Source organism: Populus trichocarpa, chromosome 7 (assembly GCF_000002775.5).
Source record: "Populus trichocarpa isolate Nisqually-1 chromosome 7, P.trichocarpa_v4.1, whole genome shotgun sequence".
NCBI classification, from domain to species: domain Eukaryota; kingdom Viridiplantae; phylum Streptophyta; class Magnoliopsida; order Malpighiales; family Salicaceae; genus Populus; species Populus trichocarpa.
In genome coordinates, this window is record NC_037291.2 from 1,033,845 (window position 1) to 1,060,255 (window position 26,411).

At 34.7% G+C, this 26,411-nt stretch overlaps 5 protein-coding genes across 5 annotated transcripts; 3 read left to right on the forward strand and 2 right to left on the reverse strand.

Annotated features, from left to right (window-relative positions):
• Positions 1 to 3,894: 3,894 nt before the first annotated feature.
• Positions 3,895 to 5,483, reverse strand: LOC7480174 (UPF0481 protein At3g47200). The gene has a single exon (XM_002310263.4). The coding sequence runs from the start codon at positions 5,335 to 5,337 to the stop codon at positions 3,976 to 3,978; it is 1,362 nt and encodes a 453-aa protein (XP_002310299.3). The 5' UTR covers positions 5,338 to 5,483; the 3' UTR covers positions 3,895 to 3,975.
• Positions 5,484 to 6,227: 744 nt separating this feature from the next.
• On the forward strand, positions 6,228 to 7,635 carry LOC7495535 (GDP-mannose 4,6 dehydratase 1). Its single transcript, XM_002310816.4, has one exon. The coding sequence runs from the start codon at positions 6,312 to 6,314 to the stop codon at positions 7,416 to 7,418; it is 1,107 nt and encodes a 368-aa protein (XP_002310852.1). The 5' UTR covers positions 6,228 to 6,311; the 3' UTR covers positions 7,419 to 7,635.
• Positions 7,636 to 9,198: 1,563 nt separating this feature from the next.
• On the reverse strand, positions 9,199 to 11,386 carry LOC7480173 (uncharacterized). Its single transcript, XM_052454325.1, has 5 exons — positions 11,141 to 11,386; positions 10,980 to 11,063; positions 10,796 to 10,883; positions 10,116 to 10,204; positions 9,199 to 9,398 (listed from the first exon to the last, which is right to left on the reverse strand). The coding sequence occupies exons 1-5, from the start codon at positions 11,174 to 11,176 to the stop codon at positions 9,210 to 9,212; spliced, it is 486 nt and encodes a 161-aa protein (XP_052310285.1). The 5' UTR covers positions 11,177 to 11,386; the 3' UTR covers positions 9,199 to 9,209.
• A 4,462-nt stretch (positions 11,387 to 15,848) lies between these two features.
• LOC7480172 (uncharacterized) lies at positions 15,849 to 20,086 on the forward strand. The gene is made up of 11 exons (XM_002310815.4): positions 15,849 to 16,150; positions 16,312 to 17,267; positions 17,336 to 17,425; positions 17,506 to 17,970; positions 18,379 to 18,493; positions 18,571 to 18,723; positions 18,850 to 19,103; positions 19,230 to 19,344; positions 19,446 to 19,498; positions 19,583 to 19,660; positions 19,744 to 20,086. Exons 1-10 carry the CDS (start codon positions 15,955 to 15,957, stop codon positions 19,643 to 19,645), a joined length of 2,460 nt encoding a protein of 819 aa, XP_002310851.3. The 5' UTR covers positions 15,849 to 15,954; the 3' UTR covers positions 19,646 to 19,660; positions 19,744 to 20,086.
• Positions 20,087 to 24,426: 4,340 nt separating this feature from the next.
• LOC7480170 (histone H1) lies at positions 24,427 to 25,448 on the forward strand. Its single transcript, XM_002310813.4, has 2 exons — positions 24,427 to 24,600; positions 24,790 to 25,448. Exons 1-2 carry the CDS (start codon positions 24,427 to 24,429, stop codon positions 25,153 to 25,155), a joined length of 540 nt encoding a protein of 179 aa, XP_002310849.1. The 3' UTR covers positions 25,156 to 25,448.
• Positions 25,449 to 26,411: the final 963 nt, after the last annotated feature.

The following is a 26,411-nucleotide window of genomic DNA, read 5'->3' on the forward strand; positions in this document are numbered from 1 at the left end:
TTAACGACCATGTAAGTCTCCAGTGACCCCGAGGTTTGTGGGACTCGAACCGATGATTTTTAGAAAACAAATTTAGAACCCGACTAGTTGAGTTGCACCCCTTAAGACTAATTCAATCAAATTCTTATGATTTGAATTTTTTTCAATTATTTTTCTTAATATTTTCTCCTTGTATAACTCAAAATCAAAATCAATTCAACATGGAAAAGGGTCAAGAGAATCACAATTACATTTTGATAATAATTTTTATTTATTTTCTTTCCAATAAAGCTCCTTGACCAGCCGGGTACGTGAGCATTGGGGGAGAATTTTCCTTAAACAAGGTCGTAATTGGAGGCCTCATTGTGATTTCCAACTTGGACGGTTCATTTCCGAGAGCTTTCTTAGACTGAAAATTTAACTTCAGGCCCTGCTGTGGCTGAGTTCTTGATCGGATTTGATGCTAATTTCTTCTAAGATTGAGATAGCAACACTGAATTATGTGTTTTCCTCGCATATAGAAAAGCTTATGGATATTTGAAGACCATGATTTATCATTAATTATGTATTGGGCCAGCTAATGAGCCTGACACTGTAAACAGACTCAATCATCATGAGCCTAACCCTAATCAACAGAGCCTATCACTATATTAGGTAAACTTTTTTCTTTTTTTTTTAAATGTGTCCAGTGCTTTGAATATTCAGAATATTACATTAAACATATGGTACAGATTGGAGAAATCGATATGTGAAAGAATCGAGGATCAAATGATTTTAGTTACCACGTACATCCATGCTAATTAAATAATAAATAAAAAAGAATTTGAAAGTTCTACATCCAAAGTTAAAGAATCAAGTCGATAATTTACGATCTGTCTTCCTCCACCTTGACAACCCCTCCTCCACCTTGTACGGTCCTTATTTTGAAACGCTCAAGCTTACGTGACAATTTTTTTATTGTCGATCCTTCAACACTGCGCCGTGAGCTTGAATCCACCTTCAAGTCTCTTGACACGTCTCTATGAACATCAAACTTCTCTAAATTCACCTTGTTTTTGATTCTCTGAGGAAGTTTTTCATACAGTTCCAAGATGGCTCCCCAGAGTTCCTCCCGTGTTTCTTTTTCTCCACCGGCCTCCATTGTGGTTGCAGGTGCATGTTGGTCTGCTGATCTCTCTTCAGGACCACAAGTTTGTCGTCCCATATTGTCTGAAATCACAGTACTGAATGAGGTTTGATCAGGCTGTGATGAGTAGTGCTCCTGGTAGTAGCTGCTAAAGGGTCTTGCTGGCTGAGGAAAGTCAATCGTCTTGTATGGTGTGATTGGAAGGTATTGGGATGGCCCTGCTAGCATATATATATACTGCATGGTAAGGGCTTCTGATCATTCCAAGTAGGACCTGGTCGGCATTTCATAAGTCAAACGTTTTTAACTCTGAAATAGAGTGAAATGATCAAACAAGAAGAAATGGTCATCCTATTTTTAATTCTGATTGGTATAGCAAGTACCATGAATCTGCGTCGACACCTTCTATGCAAAAACACACGACAAACAGAGACGAATTTCAAAGGAATTTTACTAAATTGTGTTCTAGTTAGGTTTACTAATATATATATAATTCTTAAAATTCGAAATTTCTTCTACACCAATACTACCCTATTTTTATATTTTTTCATGTGGATCGGTTATAAAGACTCAAATTTGTTTTTCATTTCCTATCTTTCTTCTTCTTCTTCTTCTTTTGTAAGAGTTCTCTCTTGTTTTTAATTATCATTTATATCCCTTTTATCATTTTTTTTCATATTGTTTTAAGATTCCTTTCTATGCTGAGGAATTCTTCGTGTTTATTTCTTACAAATATTTTTATTTTTATTTTTAAAAAAAGAATATTATATTTCTATTTATCATTTTTTATATAAAAGAATTGTATTTCTATTTTTTATTTACTTGATGTCAGCTAATCAATGCTATTAAACTAACTCGACAGATTAACTTGGTAACTCGACAATATGAAATCTGGTCCAAAACTATTCAAATAAAAATTAATTTGACCAAATCCAGTAATTTAATAGGTCAATCCATAATTAGTCGAACTAATTAAGATTTGACTTTTAATTTTTTGAAAACAATACTTGAAACAATGAATTTTAGAGTGACTCATAACTTAGACCGAGTCAACTGAACCTATTTTAATAACTCATGGTAAGGTGAATATTTCGTACAAAAATGAGGGATTGAAGTGGTGATTTTGCCTAAGTTTATTCATGACATTTCTTCAGAAAATCTTCTTGACTTTTCTCCTGCAGCCAAGTGGCACCGGCTTGCAAAGGAAATTCGTTGGGTGACAGCAGAACCTTGAAGAGTCTATGAACTTAATTCAAGACCTCGTGCCTATCACGTAACATATGATCGATCAGTACTTTTTTTTTTTTTTAAGTTTTATATGTGTGTCTGAAACAGCTTATGCATACCTCAACTAATTTTACAGACTTTAAAGTAATAACAAGACTTAAATTTAAAAAAAATAAAAAATAAAAAAAATTTTAATCCCAGAATTTTTAATATTGGATCAGTACTCTTTCTTATTTATTCATATCGATGGACCTAAATGATAGCATTTTATCCCATGTGATTGCTGCCACGTACAGTCGAAACCATTTATTAACAAAAATAAGTTGTTTGTGCTGATATGAAAAGTAAGATGTCTCTGATTGATTTTTTAAATCCGGCTTCAATGATTACGACACAGGTTTTGAAGATGCTGATATTACAGTTGTGGTGGTTTTTTTTTTAAAATAAAATATTTTTAAATTATATTTTTAAAAGTTAAAAAATATTTTTTATTTAAAAAAAATATAAGTTACTTGTCATCCAAACATACACTTAACTGGAACAATTTTAATTTTATTTATTTTAATATCACAACAACATTGTTTTTGTTACATAAACAATCAATGAGCTGCAAATGAGTTTTTAAATTTTTTTAAATCTAGATCCAAAATACATGTGGCAAGATTTTAATACTATGATTAACAAAAATAAGTTTGTGCTGATAAAGTAGATGTCTCTGATTGATTAAATCCGGCTTCAATGATTACGACACAGGTTTTGAAGATGCTGATATTACAGTTGTGGTGGTTTTTTTTTAAAAAAAAATATTTTAAATTATATTTTTAAAAGTTAAAAAATTTTTTTTATTAAAAAATAAGTTACTTGTCATCCAAACATACACTTAACTGGAACAATTTTAATTTTATTTATTTTAATATATCACAACAACATTGTTTTTGTTACATAAACAATCAATGAGCTGCAAATGAGTTTTTAAATTTTTTTAAATCTAGATCCAAAATACATGTGGCAAGATTTTAATACTATGATAAAGTAAAAAGCCATTAAAAATAATGTGAAAAAAATAATAGTGCACTTTAACCATGTGGGTTAAGTATTATTTGATTTGATTTTATGTTAAATTATTAAACTCAATTTAATTCTTGACTCGGTTTAAGATTTTGTATATAAATTAATTGAGTTATTCAAATAATATCACTTTACTTTTAAAAAAATAATTGAAACAATATTATTATTTTAAAAAATAATTTTTAAATATTTTATCCCAAGTTAACCTTTAAAACCTGACCCAAATATCTCTTTGAACCAAGACTAATAAATATAATATTATATTTTTAAAAAATATAGCTTAATTAGTTTTAAAATTTATAATACGTTTAAAATCACTAAAAATTTATATTATCATCAATTTTAAGTTTTATGGAATTAGATGAGATAAACAAAGGACACGGTAAAAAGAAAAGTGATTTTATGAATTATGCTGAAACATCACCTTGAACGTCGTGGTGGAGCCCTTGTGATCATTCCCCTGTCAGTGAAATAATTGGAATAAGAAAAAAGAAAGCAAAAAACTTTACAATGCATCAATTATAATAATGTATCTTCTTTAAGCTACCAGAGGATTTATGTTATACATAGAGGGTTTATGTTTTGTAAGTGCCATAAATAGTGTAGAAGGTTTGAGCCACTGTAAGGAGCAGGATAATCAAGGCAGCCATTGCTGATATAAAAGACCAAGGATTGCTAAAATAAGTAAACTTGAAGCTTGCCCATTGCAAATGCCATCTATCCTTGTAGTATTGGTGAACATCACTGAACATCTCGGACAAATAACACCTTTCGATATCAAATGCTACTTCCTTGCCCAAATCATTGACGAATCTTGCAACTTCTGAATCAGTGCCAAAGTAATTCTCAATAATATTGCAGTCACACAGATACTCTACGTCTTTAATGGTGTTGATCAGGCAGTCTAGAAGAGTTGCATAGGTCGTGAAATGATTGGAAGAACCACTGTGACACTGCTCGAATGCTACACAGTTAAGCAAAAAAGAACTTATGGTATCATCAATGGTTATGGTAGGCATTTCTATCACCCCGTTCTTGAATTTCACCACCAAGAAACTATCCGCAGGATCCCCTTGACCGAGCTTAATTCCAGCACGGCGAAGTTTGGATACAGATTGGATCATGGGAGTCGATGTGTCCACGCAGCGTGGCTGGGCTTGCTCAGAATCTATGAAACTTGAACGAACTAAATCAAGTAGATGTTTGGCTTTGCCATTATTATGCCTAGCAATAATATAATCCGGTCTTTGCAGTGCATTATTGAAGAAATCCAAAGCAAGCTTGCTCAAAGAAGGGCCAGATTCTTCTCCAGGCGTTCTTGTTATCTCAAATAAACACTCAAGAACAAAGAAAGGAATTTGGTTCTCAAGTCTAAGTAAGTCCCTGTAAAAAAATGGTATGATCCACGCCATGGTAACAATGGGATCATCGGCCTCAAATCCAACTATTTCTCCAACTTTACAAAACAATTCTATAATAAAAACGCCATCAAGAACCATCATTTCAACAAATTCACAAGTGTCAAGATGGATAATTTGCGAGTAACACTCTCTTGCCTTCATTTCTAGCGGCTGTATCGCCCTCAACAAGACTTCTAAGTCCAAACCGTTGTTCTGTGTCCTGGAGAGCATAGACCCTAAATACCCCCACTTGTGCTCTTCAATCATCCTAAGATGCGCCTCACCATGATGATAAGGCCCTATTGAGACTATATGAGGTTGGTAGGACTTACCGTTGATATCAATGAATCTTTGGGGGACTTTAAAGATGCAACATGAACTGTTAGCGGCTGCTTTTGTCAGTAACCGTGGTGGATCGGAGATTTTTTGGCGCATCAAGTTCAGGCGATACTTGTTCACCCCCCAGATTTTTGTGGCATGATTGGCTTCTTCATCTTCTACCGAGTTGCTTCCCAGTTGATCACTAGTCCCGATCATGATTTCCTTGGGTCAATAGTCTAGAAAGTTACAAGACATGTGCAACTGATTTCCTTTCTTGACCTTGAGAAGATGGTGGCAAGGCAATCACCGGCGATTGTGTTGGGACAGGCTAGCAACAGCCAGATATTGACAAATATCAATACGGATTGGGAAAACCTCAAAAACGTACCTCAGCTATTGGGTTAGTATCAATTTTGCCCCTATATAATTTATATTTAGAAAATATTGTGCTTGACAACTTTATATTTTGTATTTAATTTATGAATCTCTGTATAATTATTTATTAGGATTCTAAACTTCAATTTTAAACTTTTGTGTGATAACCTCTTTAATAAAATTCCATGTTATTTATTTTTTTGCCTTTTTATATAGTTTTTATATGTGTCATTTCATAACCGATAAAATAACTCCTTGGAATTAAATGTGTTGAAAATAAATAGTTTTAAATGTATAATCTTGCCCCCTTTTTATTATTATTATTTTTGTTATTAAAATATTTTCATACTAATTTACACATTAAGTATACCTAAATAAATATACTTATTATTTTAAAAATTATAACAATTAACATAATACATCACAATTACTCACGGAAGCATTAATTATTTAGCAAATATATTAGGTTGTCAATGAAATATTATATTGGAAAAATACTCAGTCTTCATATAATTATATATTTTATTTTAAAAAAATAACATTTCTTCACATCGTGCAAACCAGAACACAACACCGCATCTCACCAATAATCCCACCGCTTCCATCATCAAGCCCAAAATCGTCAATTCAGCTCAAAATATCGACACCTCACCATCCACTTCATTGTTACTCATTTTCCACCTTCCTTATATTGACCATCCTACCCTTCTCCAGCATCCTCTACCTCCCGCTATATTAAACCCCTCCATCAGCAGGCCAAATCTACAGGCTCGCATTATATCAAAAACCCATCAACTCCATCTGACCGTCCATCAATGGCATCCGAATCAAACCAACCCGGATCCGACTCCACTATTCCTGTCAACGGCGAAATCACACCCAAAATCGCCCTGATCACCGGTATAACCGGCCAAGATGGTTCTTATCTTACCGAATTCCTCCTGAACAAAGGCTATGAAGTTCATGGCTTGATCCGTCGGTCATCCAATTTCAATACGCAGCGGATTAACCATATTTATATAGATCCACACAATGCTCATAAGGCCCGAATGAAACTCCACTATGCAGATCTAAGCGACGCGTCGTCTCTCCGTCGTTGGCTCGACACCATCAACCCCGACGAAGTCTATAACCTGGCGGCCCAATCACACGTGGCTGTCTCTTTCGAAATCCCTGATTACACGGCGGATGTCGTCGCCACCGGAGCCCTCCGCCTTCTTGAGGCGGTGAGATCTCATATTGCCGCGACAGGGCGGAGCCATATCAAGTATTACCAAGCGGGATCTTCGGAGATGTTTGGATCTACGCCGCCTCCGCAATCAGAGACCACCCCGTTTCATCCAAGATCCCCATACGCGGCGTCAAAATGCGCGGCGCATTGGTATACTGTCAATTACAGGGAAGCTTATGGGTTGTATGCTTGCAATGGGATTCTTTTCAACCATGAATCTCCACGTAGGGGAGAGAATTTTGTGACCCGAAAGATTACGAGAGCTGTTGGGAGAATTAAGGTGGGGTTGCAGAATAAGCTGTTTTTAGGGAATTTGCAGGCGTCGAGGGATTGGGGTTTCGCAGGGGATTACGTGGAAGCAATGTGGATGATGTTGCAGCAGGAAAAGCCTGATGATTACGTGGTTGCGACGGAGGAGTCGCATACGGTGGAGGAGTTTTTGGATGTGGCATTTGGATATGTTGGATTGAATTGGAAGGATCATGTTGTGATTGATAAGAGGTATTTTAGGCCTGCTGAAGTGGATAATTTGAAAGGGGATTCGAGTAAGACGAGGAAAGTGCTTGGTTGGAAGCCTAAAGTTGGGTTTGAGCAATTGGTGAAGATGATGGTTGATGAAGATATTGATTTAGCCAAGAGGGAGAAGGTTCTTGTTGATGCTGGCTATATGGATGCCCAGCAGCAACCTTGAACTGATACATCCGGTGCTCTCCTCTGGTTCAGAAATTAAGTTATGGAGTGAATGTCCCCGCTTTGAATTGTTAGTCATAATTTTTTTTTCATGCATTTCAAGTTTATAGGAGGATTTTTAATTTATGCGTTCCTTATTTTTCCTTCTTCATAATTCGTCAATTGAATGTGAGATCAAATCATATCAGAATTGAAATTGGATCTTGAATTTTGTGCAATTAACTACAAAAAGCAGAAGTCGTATTATTGCTTGCAATTACACACTTACTGCCTGAATGGTAGTGCGACCAACCGAGTGACTGGACATGCTACCAAACAATGAACATAAACTAGAGATGCAAAGTGTTTGGTTGAATAGAAATAAACAATTTGTTAATAAGCATGAAAAGATATATATCCTTTGTCTTTACTGTCTTCATTTCTTCTGCTTGAGAGATAACCAAGGTTTCAAGACTTCCATTCTGGTGCTTTCTGAACTGATTAGCACTTGATGCATGTTGGGTCTAGCCATGAGGACGTGTTTGTGGTTCAAGTTCAACATGAACACTCAATGCTGATATCATTGCTCTTGTAAAGTAAAATCTTGCCTTTTTCAGGAAAATTATGTGTTATGACGAGCAGGCTGTTTGATAATCTGTCAATTTTACCTCTATAAAATGGAAATGAAAGAGAATTGGTGGTGGGGTTGGGGAATTGTTTTTAAACCCAACTCGGGTTCATCAAGGGTAAATCTCGGGTTTCGAATCGAATTAGATGGGTTAACTGATCCAGCTTTTTTATTGACATAATTTTGAAAATATTAATTTAAAAATCAACAAGTTTTTCTGTATCACAAGTTAATCGGGTTAGGGTTAGGGTTAGGGTTAGGGTTAGGGTTAGGTAGCTGGAACTAGACACCAAGATATAGGTTTTAAAATAGTGGATTGGGGTGGCTAGTGTGCTGTCCTTTCCTTACTTATGCTCGTGATTGTGGCTTGCATTTTGAGACCTGCATTGTTCCAGTACAAGTTCATTCTGTAACTGTTTGTGTCGGCAGGCAGCAGCTTGCAGTCTTGCACGTTGCAAACGTTTGTTTCGAAATGGAAGTGTGTATTTAAAATAAAAAGAATTATATTTTTAGATTATTTTGATATTTTAATATCAAAAATTATTTTAATATATTTTTAAATAAAAAACAATTTAAATTACTACCGTTATTACAATACAAATTCAAATAATCTTTGAATAATTGAAAAGGATGGAACATTTCCATGCTGTCGTTTAACCATTCGGATCAACTTGGAACACGCTGGCTCCTCTGCCCATTGCATCAGCATTAAATTAAGAGCTGTCTTGTTGCCTGTCCTCTATTTTAAAAAAAATAAGACACTAGTTCCATAATTTTATGTTTTTTTTAATGTTTTTCATAATTTTAATATACTAATATAAAAAAATCTAAAAATATATTTTATATATTTTCAAATAAAAAAATTCATTTTAAAACACACCCATCACCACAATTAAAAACATGTACATCGGACCTGGTTTAAAAGGAAAACATCACAGGCATCAGATCTGAACTCATGTCGGTGCGGTACAATCTTTACGTTTTACAACAATAATAAAACAAACTGTCTACTTCAGCAGGTCAATACTTTCAGTAACTCGACGAGGAATCTATCTTGATAGGATGGCATAAAAAAGAATCACAACTTGTTGCCTGTCCTTTTCTACTACGTTGCCTGTTAGCAATGGGGGCAAATTTCGATCTCAAGGGAGATTATAGGTTAAACAATACACTACTGAGAGACAATCAATTCTCTGATAATTTATGTATCTGGTTCCATAATCTGTCAGTAATCCATTTCCATTCGGTATGTTGTGAAGTACCTTCTGATAGATGCTGTGAAGAAGTCTTCATTGCTGACACAGAGTAGTTAAGCCTTTGAAGAAGTTTAATTGCCAAAGCATCTGCCACTTCTATCTTATTTTCTATCTCCTCCTCCAATAGTTTTCACAAATTCAAAGTTCGTAAAAGAGATAGAAGTTTTCCAGGTGAAAGCATACCCCTAAAAGGATTTGAAACATCAACGTACTATGGCTGTTGTTGCACTCTAGTTCAGACAATCTGGTTAAGAATCAGTGGTTCCACATATTCATGAGCAAAAAAAGATTAACAGTTCAAATGGTTCATCAGTTATGTCTTTTTTGACATAGAACCATGTTGTTTAAAGTCTTTGAACCTGATCTATTAAAGAATCGGGTCATCCAGAATTGAGTGTATATGAAGTAAAACCAAATCATCTGGTTTCTTTTAACAGCAGATTGGACATTTCATGTTTCTATCATATATAGTTGGCTACTTTCCACTGATGCCTCACCAAAACCTAAACATAAGCATTGAAGAGCCGCAACCACAACGTAAAAAATTCATTTACACGTGGTCCTAGCCTATAAACAAGTTTTTTACAGATCCTATATGAAATTTATCATCATCCATGGACCATGTCCATGAGGGAAGTGTACATCCTAGTAATAAAATTCAACCTGGATCTTAACTTATGTCAAAAACTGCATCAGAGAAAAAACTGAAAATCAACATAGAATCCACTGAGAACCTGCGACCACAAGATCATATGATCCATCCCACGCCTTTACAATTTAACTTCATTTTATAAACTGGTCTTCTACTCATAGTAGTTCTTGATGACAGACAAACCTGTTTCATGCTTATCTGCTGAACCTTCCCGTCTTGCCAATCACGATATATTGAGATGAGCTCCAATAACACATTTGGATTTACAGTTGCTGCATTGACCATTATAAACAACACCCATGCAAATACCAAATGAAAAGATTAGCGCTTCTCAAATAAATTTAAAAGGGATGGGAAAGACACAACAAATAACATCCATTATAAACAACACCCATGCAAATACCAAATGAAAAGATTAGCCTTTCTCAAACAAATTTAAAAGGGATGGGAAAGACACAACAAATAACATTGCAAAATTACATCTCTGAACAATATACATCACATTAAAAACCACATCAAACAGCTACCATTCAGCCTCGCATCGCGTTAATTTCATTCTAAACAAAACGTTTAGGAGAGAAAAAAAGCACCAAACCTGCGATTCTTTTCTTTTCTCTATCTGGACCATGGATAATGAAACGAACCCTCGAATGTTTGAAGTTAAGAACATTCACACACATTCGAAAGCTAGTTACTTTTCTGTTTCATCAGTAGATATCTTTGTTCAAATCATTCTTCACTCACTGAGTAAAGAGAGCGGATTAATTTACGTTTATATAACATTCTAACTTCTATTCAAAGCTTCAATGCAGAAAGTCTACTGCAAGAAGGAAATAGAGAGATAAAGCAAGTCCGAGACTCACCAAGAGCTGAAGAAGACGATGCCTTCCTCACCAAAATGTCATTCAAGCTACCCTCTTCCTTCGGAGTTGAAGTTAATATTGGCCTTGTCTGAAGTAAAAATAATAATAATAATAATTTTTTTGAACAAAAAGATAGTGTATGTCTCCAAATTGGGATTATTTAAACAAATAATAAAAAGCTTACAATTTTGAGGGATTTGAGCTTCTCCAAAATGGGATCCAAAGCTTCTGATCTCTCAGTGACAGTAGTGATTTCGTCTGTCATTTTCTTTACACCATACAACAAGCAAATTATTCAACAGTGACAAATTTATTGTAAACGATTACTGAAATTAGAAGAATTACCTGTGAACTTGAAAGACTAGATTCTGAGGCACCCATGTTACTTTACTTCTTCAATTCTTTTCTTCAGAAGAACGTTTGCGCGTGTATTTCAATCGCCACCGAGCACTAATGGTTCGACACCGCCGGGGAATCGCAGAAGGGGCCGGTACTCGTCAGTCTGGGACTACTGGTTGTCGTTGTGGGTTAAAATGACGGATTTTAGTTTAGTAGCATTTCGATCTCTCAGGTACGATAAGTTTTTCATATTAAGGTTGTTTAGATATTAAAATATCATAAAGGGTTAATTTAGAGTTTATTTGTTACTGTAGTAGTAATTGTTTTTTTAATTATTTTTTATTTTAAACTATATTAAAATAATATATTTTTTATTTTTTAAAAATTATTTGTGATATTAATATATTAAAATAATTAAAAAATATTAAAAAATATATTAATTAGAAGTGAAGAAAAAAATAAAAAAAATAAAATTTTTTTATAAAACGCTTCTAAATATAATGCCAAAGACATCTTTAATGATTAAGGTATGTGTTTTTATCAATTATTATAATTTTAATCTCAAGTGAAATTATGAAAAATAAAATTAGTATAAAATTTTTAAGTCCTACCTGGATTTAATAAATAAATGGATTTACAGTGCACGAAAATTAATTTATATATACCCCCAACACCTAAATAAAAATAATATCAAGCATCAATATTACTTTCATACTTGGAATCATTACCTAGCTTGACTAACGGTTTTGTTTTTTTAATTTAGCCTCAGTTTTTTCCACTTCCTCCTTATTTGTTTTTTAATTTCATTCTTATATTTATTTTAATAATTATACATGTTATCTTTAGACAAATTAAGTTAAGTGAATTATATTAATATTAAGACAATTTTTATATTATTTAATTTTAAACTTAGCTAAGTAAGGAGTCGGAGCAGAGGGATTTTTTTTATCAATTTCATTTTTATTTTCTTAATTTTACTTGGAAATGTTTTTTACTAGTCGGTTAGATTATTTTTAAATCGGTCAAGTCGACTGAGTCATGTTACGACAACTTTCATAAGATTTAATTTTAAACTTGTCCTAAACAATAAGTTGAGTCAAGATTTTTTTATATCAATTTCATTATTTTTTTCTCAATTTTATCCTTACATGTTTTTTACCGATCATTCAGTATGTTTTTAAACTAATCAAGTCGATTAAGTCACGTTGATGTAACTCCAACACTGTTTAATTTAAAACCTAATCTAAACAAGGAGTCGGATTATAAAATTTTAAAGTTGACTCGTTAGACCAAGTTTAATAAAAATACCATATATCTTTTTACAACTTGAATATTTTTTTGTTGTATTTAAAAAGATTTTAATCTAATCCATAGCAAATCACGAGCTAAGCTAGTATATATACATATGGGAATGGGTATGTAACTATGTAAGTATACGCATGTGCATGGAAATTTTTTTCATTTCACTCTATAACATTAAATTTTGAATGACAAACACAATTATTAACTAGACGATAATTAGCTTTCTAACCCGCACTATGTTGTAGTTCAATTTTTTTTCTAATCGTAAAAAATATAAAGATGCTAGGAAAGCTAAAATCCGACACATATTAGACAATATACTTTTAAAATATCGAGATAATGGCATATTAGATAACATATTTTTTTTATAAATAAAACGATGATATACTGGACCGATTTACAACTCGATTTACGAGGCTATGATAATTTCATAGAATATAAATTGAACCAAATTAGGAAACTGAATCTTAATCAATCAAATATTGAAGGACAAAAACTAAAAAAATATTCAATTTGAAGAAAAAAAAAGATCCAAAAAAACAACTCGAGTAAACTTAAGGAAAACGGTCAAATTCACAACCTAAGTCATGAAAACAAAATCTCTCTATTGAGAACAAATAAAAAAAATACAAAGACCAATTACTAACCAGCCCATTATTCAAATACAAAAATTAAAAAAAATCAATTTTTAAAAACACAACAAAAAAAATTCAAGCTAACCTAAGTTAATTCGCTAAATCCACAACTTGGATCATTAAATTATGATAACTTCATTCAAAACAACTAGGATTTTTTAAAAAAACAGTTAAGAAAAAATTTCTTTTATCCCGCCATAATATTTTAAAAAATTATTAATGTATATTTAAAAAAAAATTATTTGGCTTTGATTTCATTAAAATGAAGTTAAAAAAAAAATGAAGGAAAACCCTTAAAAAAGTAACCAAGAGTGCAGGCCTAGTGAACCATTTCTTGGGCCTAATGCAAGGACATACACTTTTGGGCTTGAAGGGCATACACTTCTGAGCTTGCAAGGGTACATCCACACACCTCCTATTTAAATCTTCTCATCCGCCCAACTAATATTTTTTTATATATACAAACGACATAAATGACTCATTGTCTATGAGTGTGTTTGGTATTGCGGTAACTATTGTGGTTGTGGTTTGAAAAAAGTTGTTTTATAAAAAGTACTTTTAGTTGTGGTTCGTTAGAAAAAATAGGTGTTTGGTTAAAACTGTGGTTGAAATTGAGGTTGAAGAAAAAGTAGTTTAATGTGTTTGGTTAAGAATGTTTTTGAAATTGAGGTTATAAAATAATTTAAAAAATATATATATTAATATTGATGGTTTTTAATTTAAATATTGTGGATTTAACTATTGCGGTAACATCATGAAATAAATCATACTTTATATAAAATTTTTTTATTATTCTATTAAACTATCTACAATTCCATTACGTACAAAATTCATCCGACAAGAACTACAGTTTTCATAATTTTTTAGCGTGTAATAAAATTAGATAAAATATTATCATGTATAAAATTCACTCCAAACTAGTTTTTTTAAAAAAAAAATGTTAAAAAAATTAACAAAAACAAAACTTAACACACTAAATAATAATAATAAAAAAAGAAGTGTCCACGCAGTGCAAGTGAACAGTGCAAGAGAATTGCATTGTTCACTATTTTTAAGTGAACAGTGCAATCTCTTGCACTGTTCACATGAACAGTGCATCACTTGCACTGTTCATGTTAATTTCACTGTTCATTGAACAATGCAATTAACGTGAACAGTGAAAAAAAGTAAGAAATGATTGCTTTTCCTTTCCTGCGTTGCTAACGCAGAAATTCAATGGGGGCTAGTGAACAGTAAATCAATTTTTTCCTTAACCAAACAGCTGCGAACTGCGTTTTAAATAAAACGCAGCCGCAGCCGCAGAGCCAAACGGGTTCTATATCTCCAGGGTCGCTGGAAAATCAAGGTTAGAGCTTTTCGACCTTGAAATTTTATTTTCATTATTTTTTTGACCTCAAAACACATACAAAACAACTTAGATACGCATATAAACCCCTCAGTACCTTGAAACAAAGCAAAATATTTGTTCGAAAACAAAAGTTTAAGTCAAAACCCAAAATATCCAAGGGATTTGATCAACGCTAAAAGATTCCAACATATGCTCTTAATTTGAGGGTAATTTTTTTTAAAAGAATTTTATCAAAATTTCAGCAGAGTTTCATTTGTATTTAAGACATCCCAAGTTATTGACTACTATCAATTTACTCACTTAACTCATCATCATAAGGTCCTATGATTCCGGACCTTATTTCACTCATCAATATTCAACACCTCATACAATCCATGCAACACACACACACGCATGCACATTTGGTATCAGAGCCGAGAACGGCTCGTCTTAAAGGTGGGGGGGATTGTGATGTCTTACATTGGATGCGAGCGTCTAGAGTCATGGCTTTATGAGTAGTGCTGGTCGTTGACCTGTTGTATGTATTTTGAGGCGTCAGACTCAAAAGTGGACTCACATTACTAGGAACAAAACCGTGAGAACGAAAAGCCTAAAGTGGATAATATATGACAGGTTGGGTCGAACTATTATATCATATTTATTTTTTCCAAGAAATTTCAAGGTGAAATAACACCTAAATTAAATTTCTTTCGTCGAATAGAACATGTGAACACCAATATCAACTTCTTTATGGTCATAATTAATAACAATATGAATTTTCTTTTTTTATTATCGGAACCCAGCCAACCTTTCTCTTTTTTTTTTCTTTTACTAGGGATTAAAAAATAAAAATAAAAATGAAGCTTTCACCAAAGTTAAATCTCAATAATTTCAGGGACTTAAAAAGACATCACTGAAAAAGTATAAGAATTAAAATGAATTTTTTTACCCACACTATAAAACTTCCATCCATTTCAACTGTAATTTTCACTTTAATTATCTGTCTTATAATATTGATGTATAATGCACAAATGTTAGCATTTAGCATATTGCAAGGATTAAAACAGCACAGACCCACCACAAATCCAGACCATTATTCTTCATTTTTATCTTTGTCATGACTAAAATAGTGTTTGATATTATAGTAATGGTTATTTTTTAAAATATTTTTATTTAAAAATATATTAAAATAATATATATTTTAATATTAACATATTAAAATAATTTAAAATAAAAAATTAATTAAAATAATATTTTTTTTAAAAAACCTTTCTGAACAATAAAAACAAAGACACAATAAACTTCAAAGTCAACCCGCTGTAGAAAAAAAAAATTACTATAACCTAACTTAATTTTAAATATACCGCTGCCAAATTGAACGTCATGGCCGGGCCGGGTTTTGTAAGTGATCTATCTACCTGTCTAATATAATTCCTCAAGCCCCTAGTTTTTATTCTTAAGAAAATTGTAAAATCAATCAAATGAAGAAAATTAACCAATCTTAATATTCATAAATTCCAAGCCGATATTCTCTCCCTCTCACAGGGGGTGTCAACATGAAAACTACAAAACCAGCCGCAATTAAAAAGACGCCGGTGGGAAGGAAACCTGCCGCTGTCAAAGCCGCTCCTGATTCTGCCACCGAGGAATCACCGGTTCCAAAAACCCCACCCAACGCCAAGCGGACACAAAATAGCGACATGACACCGTCGCCAATTGCCGGTTCTGCTTCAAAACTTGAACAATCATCAGGTAACAATAACTATTCCATTCTTTCATGCAAATAAATAATTAATTGTAGTGTTATTTTTATGCAACTAGCTTAATATTCTTAATTAGGTATTTTTGAAGTTTCTTGTCATGTGATGTGATTTTTAGGTTTTATTGAGGTTTGCTATTTTCTTTAATATTAGTTGATGGAACAAATATAGAAACGGATGTGAGTATGGTAACACTGGAAACTACAAAACCTCTTCCGATTAAAAAGAAGGTTGTGAGGAGAGTGGTGAAGGTAGTGAAGAAAACCCCTGCTAATGCAAAAGCTCTTTTGGAGCAAACCCCGACAACTGTGGTTGCTGCGAAGTCTAAGGTTGAAGAAAGGGAAAAGGAGGCGGAACTTGCTGCTGATAATGTTGGAGAATCTATAAAGAAGAAAGGAGTTGCAATGGGAGTGGAAGAATCTAAGGTTGAAAGTGTTGCTGTTTCTGTAAAGGAGGAGGAAAGTGTGGAAGAACCTGTGGTCGATTCTAGGAAGGAGGTTGAAGCGGTTAATGATAGGGTTGGGGAGTCTGTTAAAAGGGAACGAACTGTGGTGGATATTCCTGCTGATGAGGTTGTGGAAGTATCTAAGAATGAAGAACCTAACAGAGTGGGAAAGGGGGTTAATGAGGGTGAGAAGAAAGACGTGGACGATGAAGTGGAGGCCAGAAATGAGGCTGTCATGATGGAAGGAAGTATGGAGGAACACGTTCGAAGAGAAGAGACTCAACATGAGCAAGATGAGTATGGTGGTGATGACGGGTATGAGGAGTATGGAGATAGAGTGGACTTTGAAGATCCTGTTGAGGATGACTTTGAAGATCCAGATGAGCCTGTTGAAGAAGCTGCTGCAATGGAAGAGGAACGCAGGGAACTAACAGCTGTTGCAAAGGAGCGTAAGATTAAGAAAGAATATGAGATATTTGTTGGTGGATTGGATAGGGATGCTACAGAGGAGGATTTGAGAAAGGTTTTTGAGAAGATTGGTGAAGTAGTTGAAGTTCGATTGCACAAAAATCTTTCAACAAATAGGAATAAGGGATATGCATTTGTGAAATTTGCAAACAAGGGGCATGTTAAACGCGCTTTGTCTGAAATGAAAAACCCTGTGGTATGTATCACCCCATAGTTTTGGCTTATATTTTATGAGTATCATATTAACTCCTCAACTGTTCACAGATTCGTGGAAAGCGATGTGGGACAGCACCAAGCGAGGACAATGATACATTGTTCTTGGGCAATATATGCAACACATGGACAAAGGAAGCTGTGAGCATCTAATAATTAATTGTAATTCCCGCTTGTTTTTAGATTTTTTCAATGATTTATAATATAATGTGGGTTGGCAGATAAGACAAAAGTTGAAGGATTATGGCGTTGAAGGTGTTGAGAACATCACTGTTGTACCCGATGCTCAACATGAAGGGAGAAGTCGTGGTTTTGCATTTCTTGAGTTTGCTTGTCATACTGATGCAATGCTTGCTTACAAGCGGCTTCAGAAGCCTGATGTTGTATTTGGTCATCCAGAGAGAACTGCCAAAGTGGCATTTTCTGAACCTATACGTGAGCCTGACCCTGAAATTATGGCTCAGGTGAAGACTATATTTCTTGATGGCCTTCCTCCTCACTGGGATGAAGATCATGTTAGGGAGTGCGTGAAAGGTTATGGGGAGATTGTACGAATTGTCCTGGCACGGAATATGTCAACCGCCAAGAGAAAGGATTTTGGATTCGTCGACTTCTCTACGCATGAAGCTGCGGTTGCTTGTATTGAAGGAATAAATAATAGAGAATTTGGCAATGGTAACACAAAGGTAATAAATGTTCCTTTCATACTTCATCTGCTTCTATGTATGTTACTTTGCAGCTGTTTCTTTTCCTTTTTTTTTGTGTTTGTAGCAAAATTACTTTATCTAGAAAGCTATTTCTAGGTTTCATTAAATTATTTTGGCATTTTCCTACTTGAAACAAAAATAAGGATTGAGGTGTGGAGGAAATGTGTTTAAAGTAACCTACATCTTCTTCTTTTCAATTTGCTACTTTCATCAGTTTTAGTTTTATTTTCATATCCTTTCCTGGTAGACTTTGATCATTCCAGATTAATGCCTGTGAAATGCATGCATTTAGTTGCATGGTGTACAATAAAGTTTTACCCTTTTTGTATCTAATATGGTAAGAGATGATGTATGAACTGACATCATGATGTTGTCATGTGCTGGCAGATGAGAGTTAAAGCGAGGCTGTCAAATCCATTGCCAAAAACTCAGGCTGTGAAGGGTGGAATGTGTGGTGGCTTTCGAATTGGTCATTCTGGAAGTGGAAATTATTTAAGATTTGGTAACCTTTGATCCTGAGGATTTGAATATTTCTTAAAATGCATTTGTCTCCATTTGATTTAGGCAACTATGTTACAGGAAGGGGTTTTGGGCGGGGCGGGCATCATTCAAACTGGGCGAATTTTCAACGTGGTAGGGGTTTCTATCAACGAGAACATGGTCAAACTAGTAGAATGGGTCCCCGTGAGTATGACTATAATGATCGATATGACATGCTTCCTGGGAGGCAAGGTATTCAGTGGCCTCTTTCTTTTTGAGTGAGCGCACATACACACAAGCACACCTTCCTTTCCAATAGATGCAGATCTTTCACGCAGCCACAATTAAAAATCTAACTCACATTAATGTATTGAGTAGGAGGAAGAAGGGGTTCTTTCAGAGGAGGTTATCAAACAGCTAGTAGAGGTATGGCTGCTGGGCCATCAAGATCTAATATCAATCGAGCTTGGCACGAGACCCCTGAGCGAGGACATAGGGGCTATGTTTCTTCAAGGAGGCAACCATTTTCTCCTGAAGAATCCTTTGACAGACGTTTCAATGGAAGGCACTTTGATGACCCCTATTTTTATGATGATGGTTCACATGGGATGAAACGATCATTTTATATGACTGTAAGGATTTCTTTTTGTGGCCTAAAAGTTGGAATTTGGTTGTTTGTTCTTTTAATTTTTAAGCTTCTGTTGTTGTTTGTGCATCCTTTATATTCTTTAGAGTTTGAAGTTTTCCCATGCTTTTAGGACCAAGATCCTGATTACATGGAACCCAGTAGGCTTCGACCCCGGTTAGATTTCGCTGATCCCCGAGTAGATTATGCTGATCCGGCAGCTTCATTTCGTGGGACACATTATCGTGGTATGGATTATGCTGTCCCCAGATATTTTCATTTTGTGACATGGTTATTTTATTTGCTTTATTGTTTTTGATATTATCATCCTCATGGCTTTATGTTTCAGATACCTATGGAGCAGGCAGTGATCCCTACTTTCATGAATATCGTGGTTCTGATGTGAGCAATTAATCCGTAGCTTATCCTGAGTCAAATTTTAATTACTAACAGTTTCATTGTATTCCTTTTCTGTTTGTGTTGCAGTACGATCCATATCCACCTTATTATGGGAGGGACCACTCATATGGAGGTGGTTACCACTATTAGGCACAAGCAAATCTGGTAATTCCAATTGCCTTGTGATTTTAAATACTATATTGGATGTGATTCTTGAAGTTAAAGGTTTTAACTTCAATTGTGTCTAGGTGGGCTTGGAAAAGCAGGATGCTAATCATTGGTGATAGGCAAATGGCTTGCTGTTCTGAAACTAGTTGAAGCTGCCTTTCATTTATCTTTTTGATGTCTTGTATTTTTCCTCGTGATTCCCTTACTCCAATATTCTCTCCCTATGAAATTTTGGGTGCAGTGTCCAGAGAGTTTGTGTCTAGTTTAGGGTATGTCTTCAAAGGACATAGATTAAGCAAGTGAATTCTCTCTATATTTTGGAGATTGGAATAGGCATTTTCCCCTTTGATCTAGGTATGAACTACTTGAGGACTTACATCATGGATTGCATTATGGATTATTCTAAAGTAAAGTTTTTGGTTATGTGTTTATGTTCCTGAATCATGGATTGAATATTGATGTTGATGGAAGCCAAAACATAACAGATTGGTGACAATGGTTTAAGGAAGTGCAAAGATTCAAGTCAAAGTTTTTCTTATAGTCATGGAGGTGAAGTTAATACTGAGCATACTGGTTCTGGCTTTGTGGAGATTCCTTGAAAATTTTGCAAGAGAAACGGAAGGTTTAGACCTTCTATGCCCGAAGAATGGGAATTATAAATCCGAAACGCACCATCTTGTGCGAGTTTATTTTGAATTGGATGGATTTTCACTCTATTAAAATTAATGGTTACTTTAGTATGCATATGACTGGACCACCTGGATATGTTTTGGCTGGTCATTCAAAATTTATGCACCTATTGCTAAAGCACAACTGTTGGGAATTGCATTTTATTTGATGGTGCATTGCCCCCAGATGAAATTGAGATTTTGAACACCTTTCATTTATTTCTCATGAGGAGAACTAGCAATTGGCTTGGTCCATAACATATTTTGATTCTTCAGTAGCATTAGTTTTTATGTACTTTGAGAGTGATCTTTATGGCATCATTACATAACAGAATCATTTGGCTTGGGCTGAGATTGAAACTGACAGATTTTGTGGTGAGAGTGAGATGGATCTGTCTTTCTAGGTGAATTGATTCTTAGGTAAAAATTGTCTCTTATTCTGATTTTTACTTTGTACTAGCATTGGATTGATGGAGAAATGACATTGGTGTGCCTGCAAGGAAAATATATGTATGCCCTTTAAACTTCAGTAGTTGAATTGCTTTTCAAAGCTTTCAAGCATTTTTCGATGGTGGTAATGGCCTACAGTTCACTGTATCATAAGGATACATGGCATAGAATCCTAAAAATTGTGGTTATAAAGGTAAAAGGTTCTCATATAGTACTCAATCACATTTTAGCCTATGCTACAGTTGATTTATATCCCTGATAATCCGAATAGTTGTCGTTTGTTTATGCTCCTCCATGTACTTGGAAGGTGGTAGATGTCAATTGCAACATGGTGTCCTCGTATCTCCTGTTGGGGCATTGTGATAGTGATGAGGTTGATTGCACATGTTGAGAGTATACTACCTTTTAGCTACTTTTTCATCAAATTGCAGGACATAATATTTTGAATCATACAGATCGCCTAGATTTCAGTGGGGTTGTGGGGTTGATTTAGGTTTGTTATCAATTGATTTGCTGCAGAGAACCATGTTATAATTTGTGTTTACCTTGGAATTTCCTTTACTTGAAACAAAAATATTAAGTATTTCCTCAATGATATTTTCCTTTTTTGCCTCAAATTGTTCTTCTCGGGGGATCTGTAAATCATTCTTTTGTATGATAAATAAATACTTGATGGTCGCATGGTGGTTAGGATTTTGGATTTCTATGCAAGAAGATAAGGTGCTCCATGCTATAAAATGAATCCATTTTTAGAAACTCTACCTGCAGTAGACACAGTGGTTCTACCAAACAATGGCAGTAGCTTTTTATTTTAGTTGTGTAGGTATGTTAATGACTGGTTAAATTTTGCATATTTATTTCTTCTTCTCGGTGCATGGTGTTTTCTTGTTGGTCAACAATACTTCTAGTCGATACTAGTCGATACATTGCAAGCAATCATAATGAGGGGGACTTGTAGCTCATAAAGATGAATGCAGTTAGGGCCTAATTAATCTGTTGAACCATGAGTGACAAAATCAGGTTTCTATACATGAGATTTAAGGTGTTTGTCAAATGTAGTGATAAGCATCCACCATATTAGTGGTAGGAATCTCTTATCTAGTATGTGTATTTTTGAATAATTCGTTAGATCTGTAGTGTACCTTGGAGATTGTTTTGTCATTGTGATACGGCTTTTAAATCTGCATTGTACCTTGGAGATTGTTTTGACCTCATGACAGTTTATAATCTTTAATTGATTCTGGCATGCTGTTCTAGGAGCAGTAAATGTTTTCTTGTTAATAATAATCTACAAACGCTTTGTTTAGGGACCAGGGAGCATTTTAGAATACTGCTTAGGTGCTTTCCAAAGTGGTTTTTGGGTACTAGGGTGTCGGAGTTTTGTTGCTGAATTTATGTATCCTCACGGTTGTGTGCCTTTTTGTTTGTCCCAGCTCCTCCTTTCTCTTCCCTCGTATTTCCTGAGTTCTCTCCTTCCATTTCTAGATAATCAATTTTTTTTTTCTCATTTATGTATATTTGAGTTGAGGATCTTGGTTTTATCACTGCAGTGAACATTAATTTGAGCGAAACTACTGATACATCCTTAATATGTTTTTCTATTATCTGTTTCTCATAATGTATCTTCAAACTGGATGCTTTGTATCGCTTCCAGTCACTGTTGCATCATTGTGCTCCGAAAAGGTGAGAGACTGGGTTCCCCCCCCAGCTTCAAGAGCTGGCGTGTGCCCCAGGTAAATGGAGTTTTTGCAACGTTTCAAGTGTTGGCCATGTGCCCCAGGTCAGAGGATGTGTTTCCCTCATCTTAGCTGGGAAATTTGTGGGTTCTTTTTGGTTCCTGGGTTATTGTAATACACAGGGTTTTGTCATTCTGGTTTACATGTGAACGACCGAACAAGACTCTTGATCTGTTTGAATCACCGTGGATTGATGCTGTTTCGATCAACTATCTAAACAGTAACCATCTTAGTTTGGGTTATGAAATTTAGTGATTTGATGTGTGATCTGTTATTAATTGGTATAATCCTAACTTGTTTTGGTCATATGATGCAGAGCCTGTGTTCTTTCGAGCTATGGCCAGCGTTGTGGTCAAAAGTTTAGAGATACTAATTGTTTGTCTGCTCCTATCAATGACTTGAAAATCACCACATTACCACCCCGGCCTTTTTCTATCCGTTGTAACACTGAATTTAATTCAAGATAGCATAACAGTTATTGATTTGGATCTCTAATCCTCTCGCCTCTATTAGCCGAAATCCCCCATTTATAGGCGAGTCTCACTTGCATGCCAGACCTCAAAGCATGGAGAAGGATGGGGTTTCAGAATTGAAGCTCACCCCCTTGTCCTAGAAAGATGAGGTTTCTGATTAATCTGTAAAAATTCTTATATTATTAAATGATGGGTGGTGTTAATTTGACCTTTATATTGAACAAAATAGTTTTCCTTTTAATTTTCATCTTAGTTAAGGAATTCGAGGCTGGTCTTTATCCCTGTCGAAAAAAGGAAATTTAAATATGGTCACCCACCATCTCTACAAGAATATGTGCTTGTTGCTTGAAATGGCCAGCATGGGAAGGCGACGGCGCAGTGAGCGGAGTAATATTGTTTTGTTTTTATGGAAGTTTTGTAATCAGTTATCTTTAATTTCTGTAATTAAATCAGTGATCTTTTCTTTTTCTGATAATTAATTGGTCTTTTCCTTCTTTCTTTTTCTTTTTACTACGGTGATACAAGTTGAATTTATTTTTTGGTGAGAAGGACGGTGATGGAGGTTGGTTCTTGAATTCAAATGTTTCCTTAGGGTTTGCTAGAATATTAATGTTAGATACAATATTATTTTAATATTTATTTTTTTAAGATAATGTTGTATTTAATTTTTTTTAATTAAATTATATATTTTTTTGCTGTTTAGATTTTATTTTTGAATTTACTGAGTTGATTAGGCCTATCAAATCAATTTCTATACCGTTTTAATTTATTTTTTTATTATGAAAATCATTTTAGTAATAGCTTGATATTTTTTAAAAAAGTGATCAGGCCCGCAGTATAATATTAATAACCATCTACATGGTCTATTAAGCCTACATGGTCTACTTAATAGGATCTCATGTCTTAATTATGAACCAAAAGAAAGAAAGAAATATTGCTGTTTCTTCAAAAGCTTAAAATCAATCACCAAAATGCCAACCATTTTACTCGATCCAAACAGCACTGTGATCAGCACTTTCCAGGCTTCAATCTCATAAAATTTTCACAGAAAGAAACCTAAGGAGGCAGGAGAATTTTGATCCCAAATCTAACCGAAAAACACACCATTTTTTAATCATCCCTGTAAAGAAAACCAAAAACCAAGTGCCCTCATTGTTCCTATCCACAACAATCCAAATCCTCCTACCATTTTACTCCCTAATAAAAAGGAATATAAACAGCCATTAGATCCCTCTCCACGTGTACGTTCTAGATCTCTACTTATCCACGTCACCAATCTCCTAGACTCCAAATGGACTAATCAAAACCCAGTCTCTTTTCTTGTCCCCTTCCTATAAATGTCTTTCAAAGATGACAGAGGAAAATCATATCAGCAACTACTATATTTACCTCTCTTCAATCCTTTTGTTGTGTGTTTTCTACTCTGCCTGATCACCATGACAGCCACCGAAGAAGCTGAAACTGAGGCTCCAGTCGTGGAGCAACCAACTGCTACGGAGGAGCCTAAGGTGGAGGAGAATCCCGTTAAAGGAAAGAGGCCAAGGACTCCCAGGGAAAAGAAGCCTAGACAACCTAAACCAAAACCTGCCGCTCATCCTCCTTATTTTCAGGTATTTCAATGATTCTTCATGTTCCTGGTTTTTATTACAAGCATGCGCTAACCAAAAACCTGCTGCTCATCCTCCTTATTTTTAGGTATTTCTATGTTTCTTCGTGTTCCTGGTTTTTGTTTCTTACACTCATGCGCTGTTACTTGTATTTGTATTGATGTTTAATTTAAGCTGGGATTATTATTGCAGATGATTAAGGAGGCTATATTGGCTTTGAATGATGAGAGTGGGTCGAGTCCATATGCCATAGCAAAGTACATGGAAGAGAAGCACAAAGCAGTACTCCCAGCAAATTTTAAGAAAATTTTAGGTCTTCAACTGAAAAACTCTGCAACAGGAGGAAAGTTAATCAAGATCAGGGCATCTTACAAGCTTCCAGAGGCGAAAAAGACTAAAGAGGTTAAACCTACTACAAGAAAGACTAGGTCTGTGAATAAAGCCGAGGCTTCTGCAAAGAAAGTTGCTGGGGCTAAGAAGGCCAAGAAATCAGCAGCTGCTAAACCTAAACAGCCAAAGTCTATCAAGTCTCCTGCTGCCAAAAGGGCCAAGAAATAGAGACTTGGTCCTGGCAGTAGTTATTAAGGCCAAGAAATCAGCAGCTGCTAAACCTAAACAGCCAAAGTCTATCAAGTCTCCTGCTGCCAAAAGGGCCAAGAAATAGAGACTTAGTCCTGGCAGTAGTTAGTTTCTGATGTATGATGCTGGGTCGATGTGAATATGTGATGTACTATGCCGTCTAGTTTATGTCGGTGGAGTGTTTTCTGCCACTTTTTGGACATGAGTGTTCTTCTCTTTTGTATATAATCTTGTAAGTTCAGAGGTTAATGGAACTCAGCCGTGTTCTTTCATCTTTTCCGAATCATTTGTGACTGTGGTTCTGATTTTTCCCTAGCAATCTCGATTTCCTTTTGTTTTGCAAAATCTAATTGATGCACAGTTGGGCAGCCGAGAATTAGAGACGGTTCGGGATGTTGACGAGTGACTTGGATTTTGCGCTGGCGAGGTGTGCGGGACGCCATGGGAGGAGGCTCCTCCATGTTAGTGGCCTTTTCATCTCGGTGCTTGATTGTGCCTCGAATTCTTTATATAAACAAAATATTAAATACGAGTGGACGCCAGATAGATCTTTGATGCAGGAGATTTTTGACTCGGTAGTTCATGGCAAGGAGCATAAATTTGTGACTCATAGTTTGTATTTCTTGTTTTAAAAATATGTTTATGTATTTATTTTTTATGTCCGCAAACTCTAAACTAAGCAGACTAACCTTGATAGTCGGCTAAATTTGTTAGCTCTCTTTTGGGCACCCTTGTCTAGGTTCTATAAAAACGGAAATTGCAACTAGTGACCCTATAAAAAGGAAATTGCAACTAGTGACCCATGTAGCGAAGCCTGCGTTCACAGTGACGTTGGATTTTATTTTTATATTTATATTCTATTTATTATCAATAATAAACAAAAATTAGATACTTATAAATTATTTATTAGGATGTAGGTATCCGATGAATATGTATTATTCACTATTATTTATCAATGAAAAATAAAATAATATATATATATATATTAAATAATAAACATTATCATATATTATTTATATCAATTTTAAAGAATATATATATATTGTATTTAAAAAAATTAAATATTCTATAAATATATTTATATAATATAAATATATATTTTGAGTTAGATTCCTGCTAGTTTCGGTTGCTATCCCTATGATTCCAAATTTGGAGTATATTCTCCAACAGATTCCAAATTTGTTTAACGTTCAAGGACGCTTATAATTTGTTTGATGGATATATCTAAATCATCC

Coding starts and splice junctions, on each gene's coding strand:
- LOC7480174 (XM_002310263.4), bottom strand. CDS start 5,337: ATGATCGGGACTAGTGATCAACTGGGAAGCAACTCGGTAGAAGATGAA.
- LOC7495535 (XM_002310816.4), top strand. CDS start 6,312: ATGGCATCCGAATCAAACCAACCCGGATCCGACTCCACTATTCCTGTC.
- LOC7480173 (XM_052454325.1), bottom strand. CDS start 11,176: ATGGGTGCCTCAGAATCTAGTCTTTCAAGTTCACAG. Junction 10,884..10,979: donor AGCTCAAATCCCTCAAAATT/GTAAGCTTTTTA, acceptor TTTTTACTTCAG/ACAAGGCCAATATTAACTTC. Junction 10,205..10,795: donor ATCGTCTTCTTCAGCTCTTG/GTGAGTCTCGGA, acceptor TGGTCAATGCAG/CAACTGTAAATCCAAATGTG.
- LOC7480172 (XM_002310815.4), top strand. CDS start 15,955: ATGAAAACTACAAAACCAGCCGCAATTAAAAAGACGCCGGTGGGAAGG. Junction 18,724..18,849: donor CATGCTTCCTGGGAGGCAAG/GTATTCAGTGGC, acceptor TGTATTGAGTAG/GAGGAAGAAGGGGTTCTTTC. Junction 19,104..19,229: donor AACGATCATTTTATATGACT/GTAAGGATTTCT, acceptor CCATGCTTTTAG/GACCAAGATCCTGATTACAT.
- LOC7480170 (XM_002310813.4), top strand. CDS start 24,427: ATGACAGCCACCGAAGAAGCTGAAACTGAGGCTCCAGTCGTGGAGCAA. Junction 24,601..24,789: donor CTCATCCTCCTTATTTTCAG/GTATTTCAATGA, acceptor TTATTATTGCAG/ATGATTAAGGAGGCTATATT.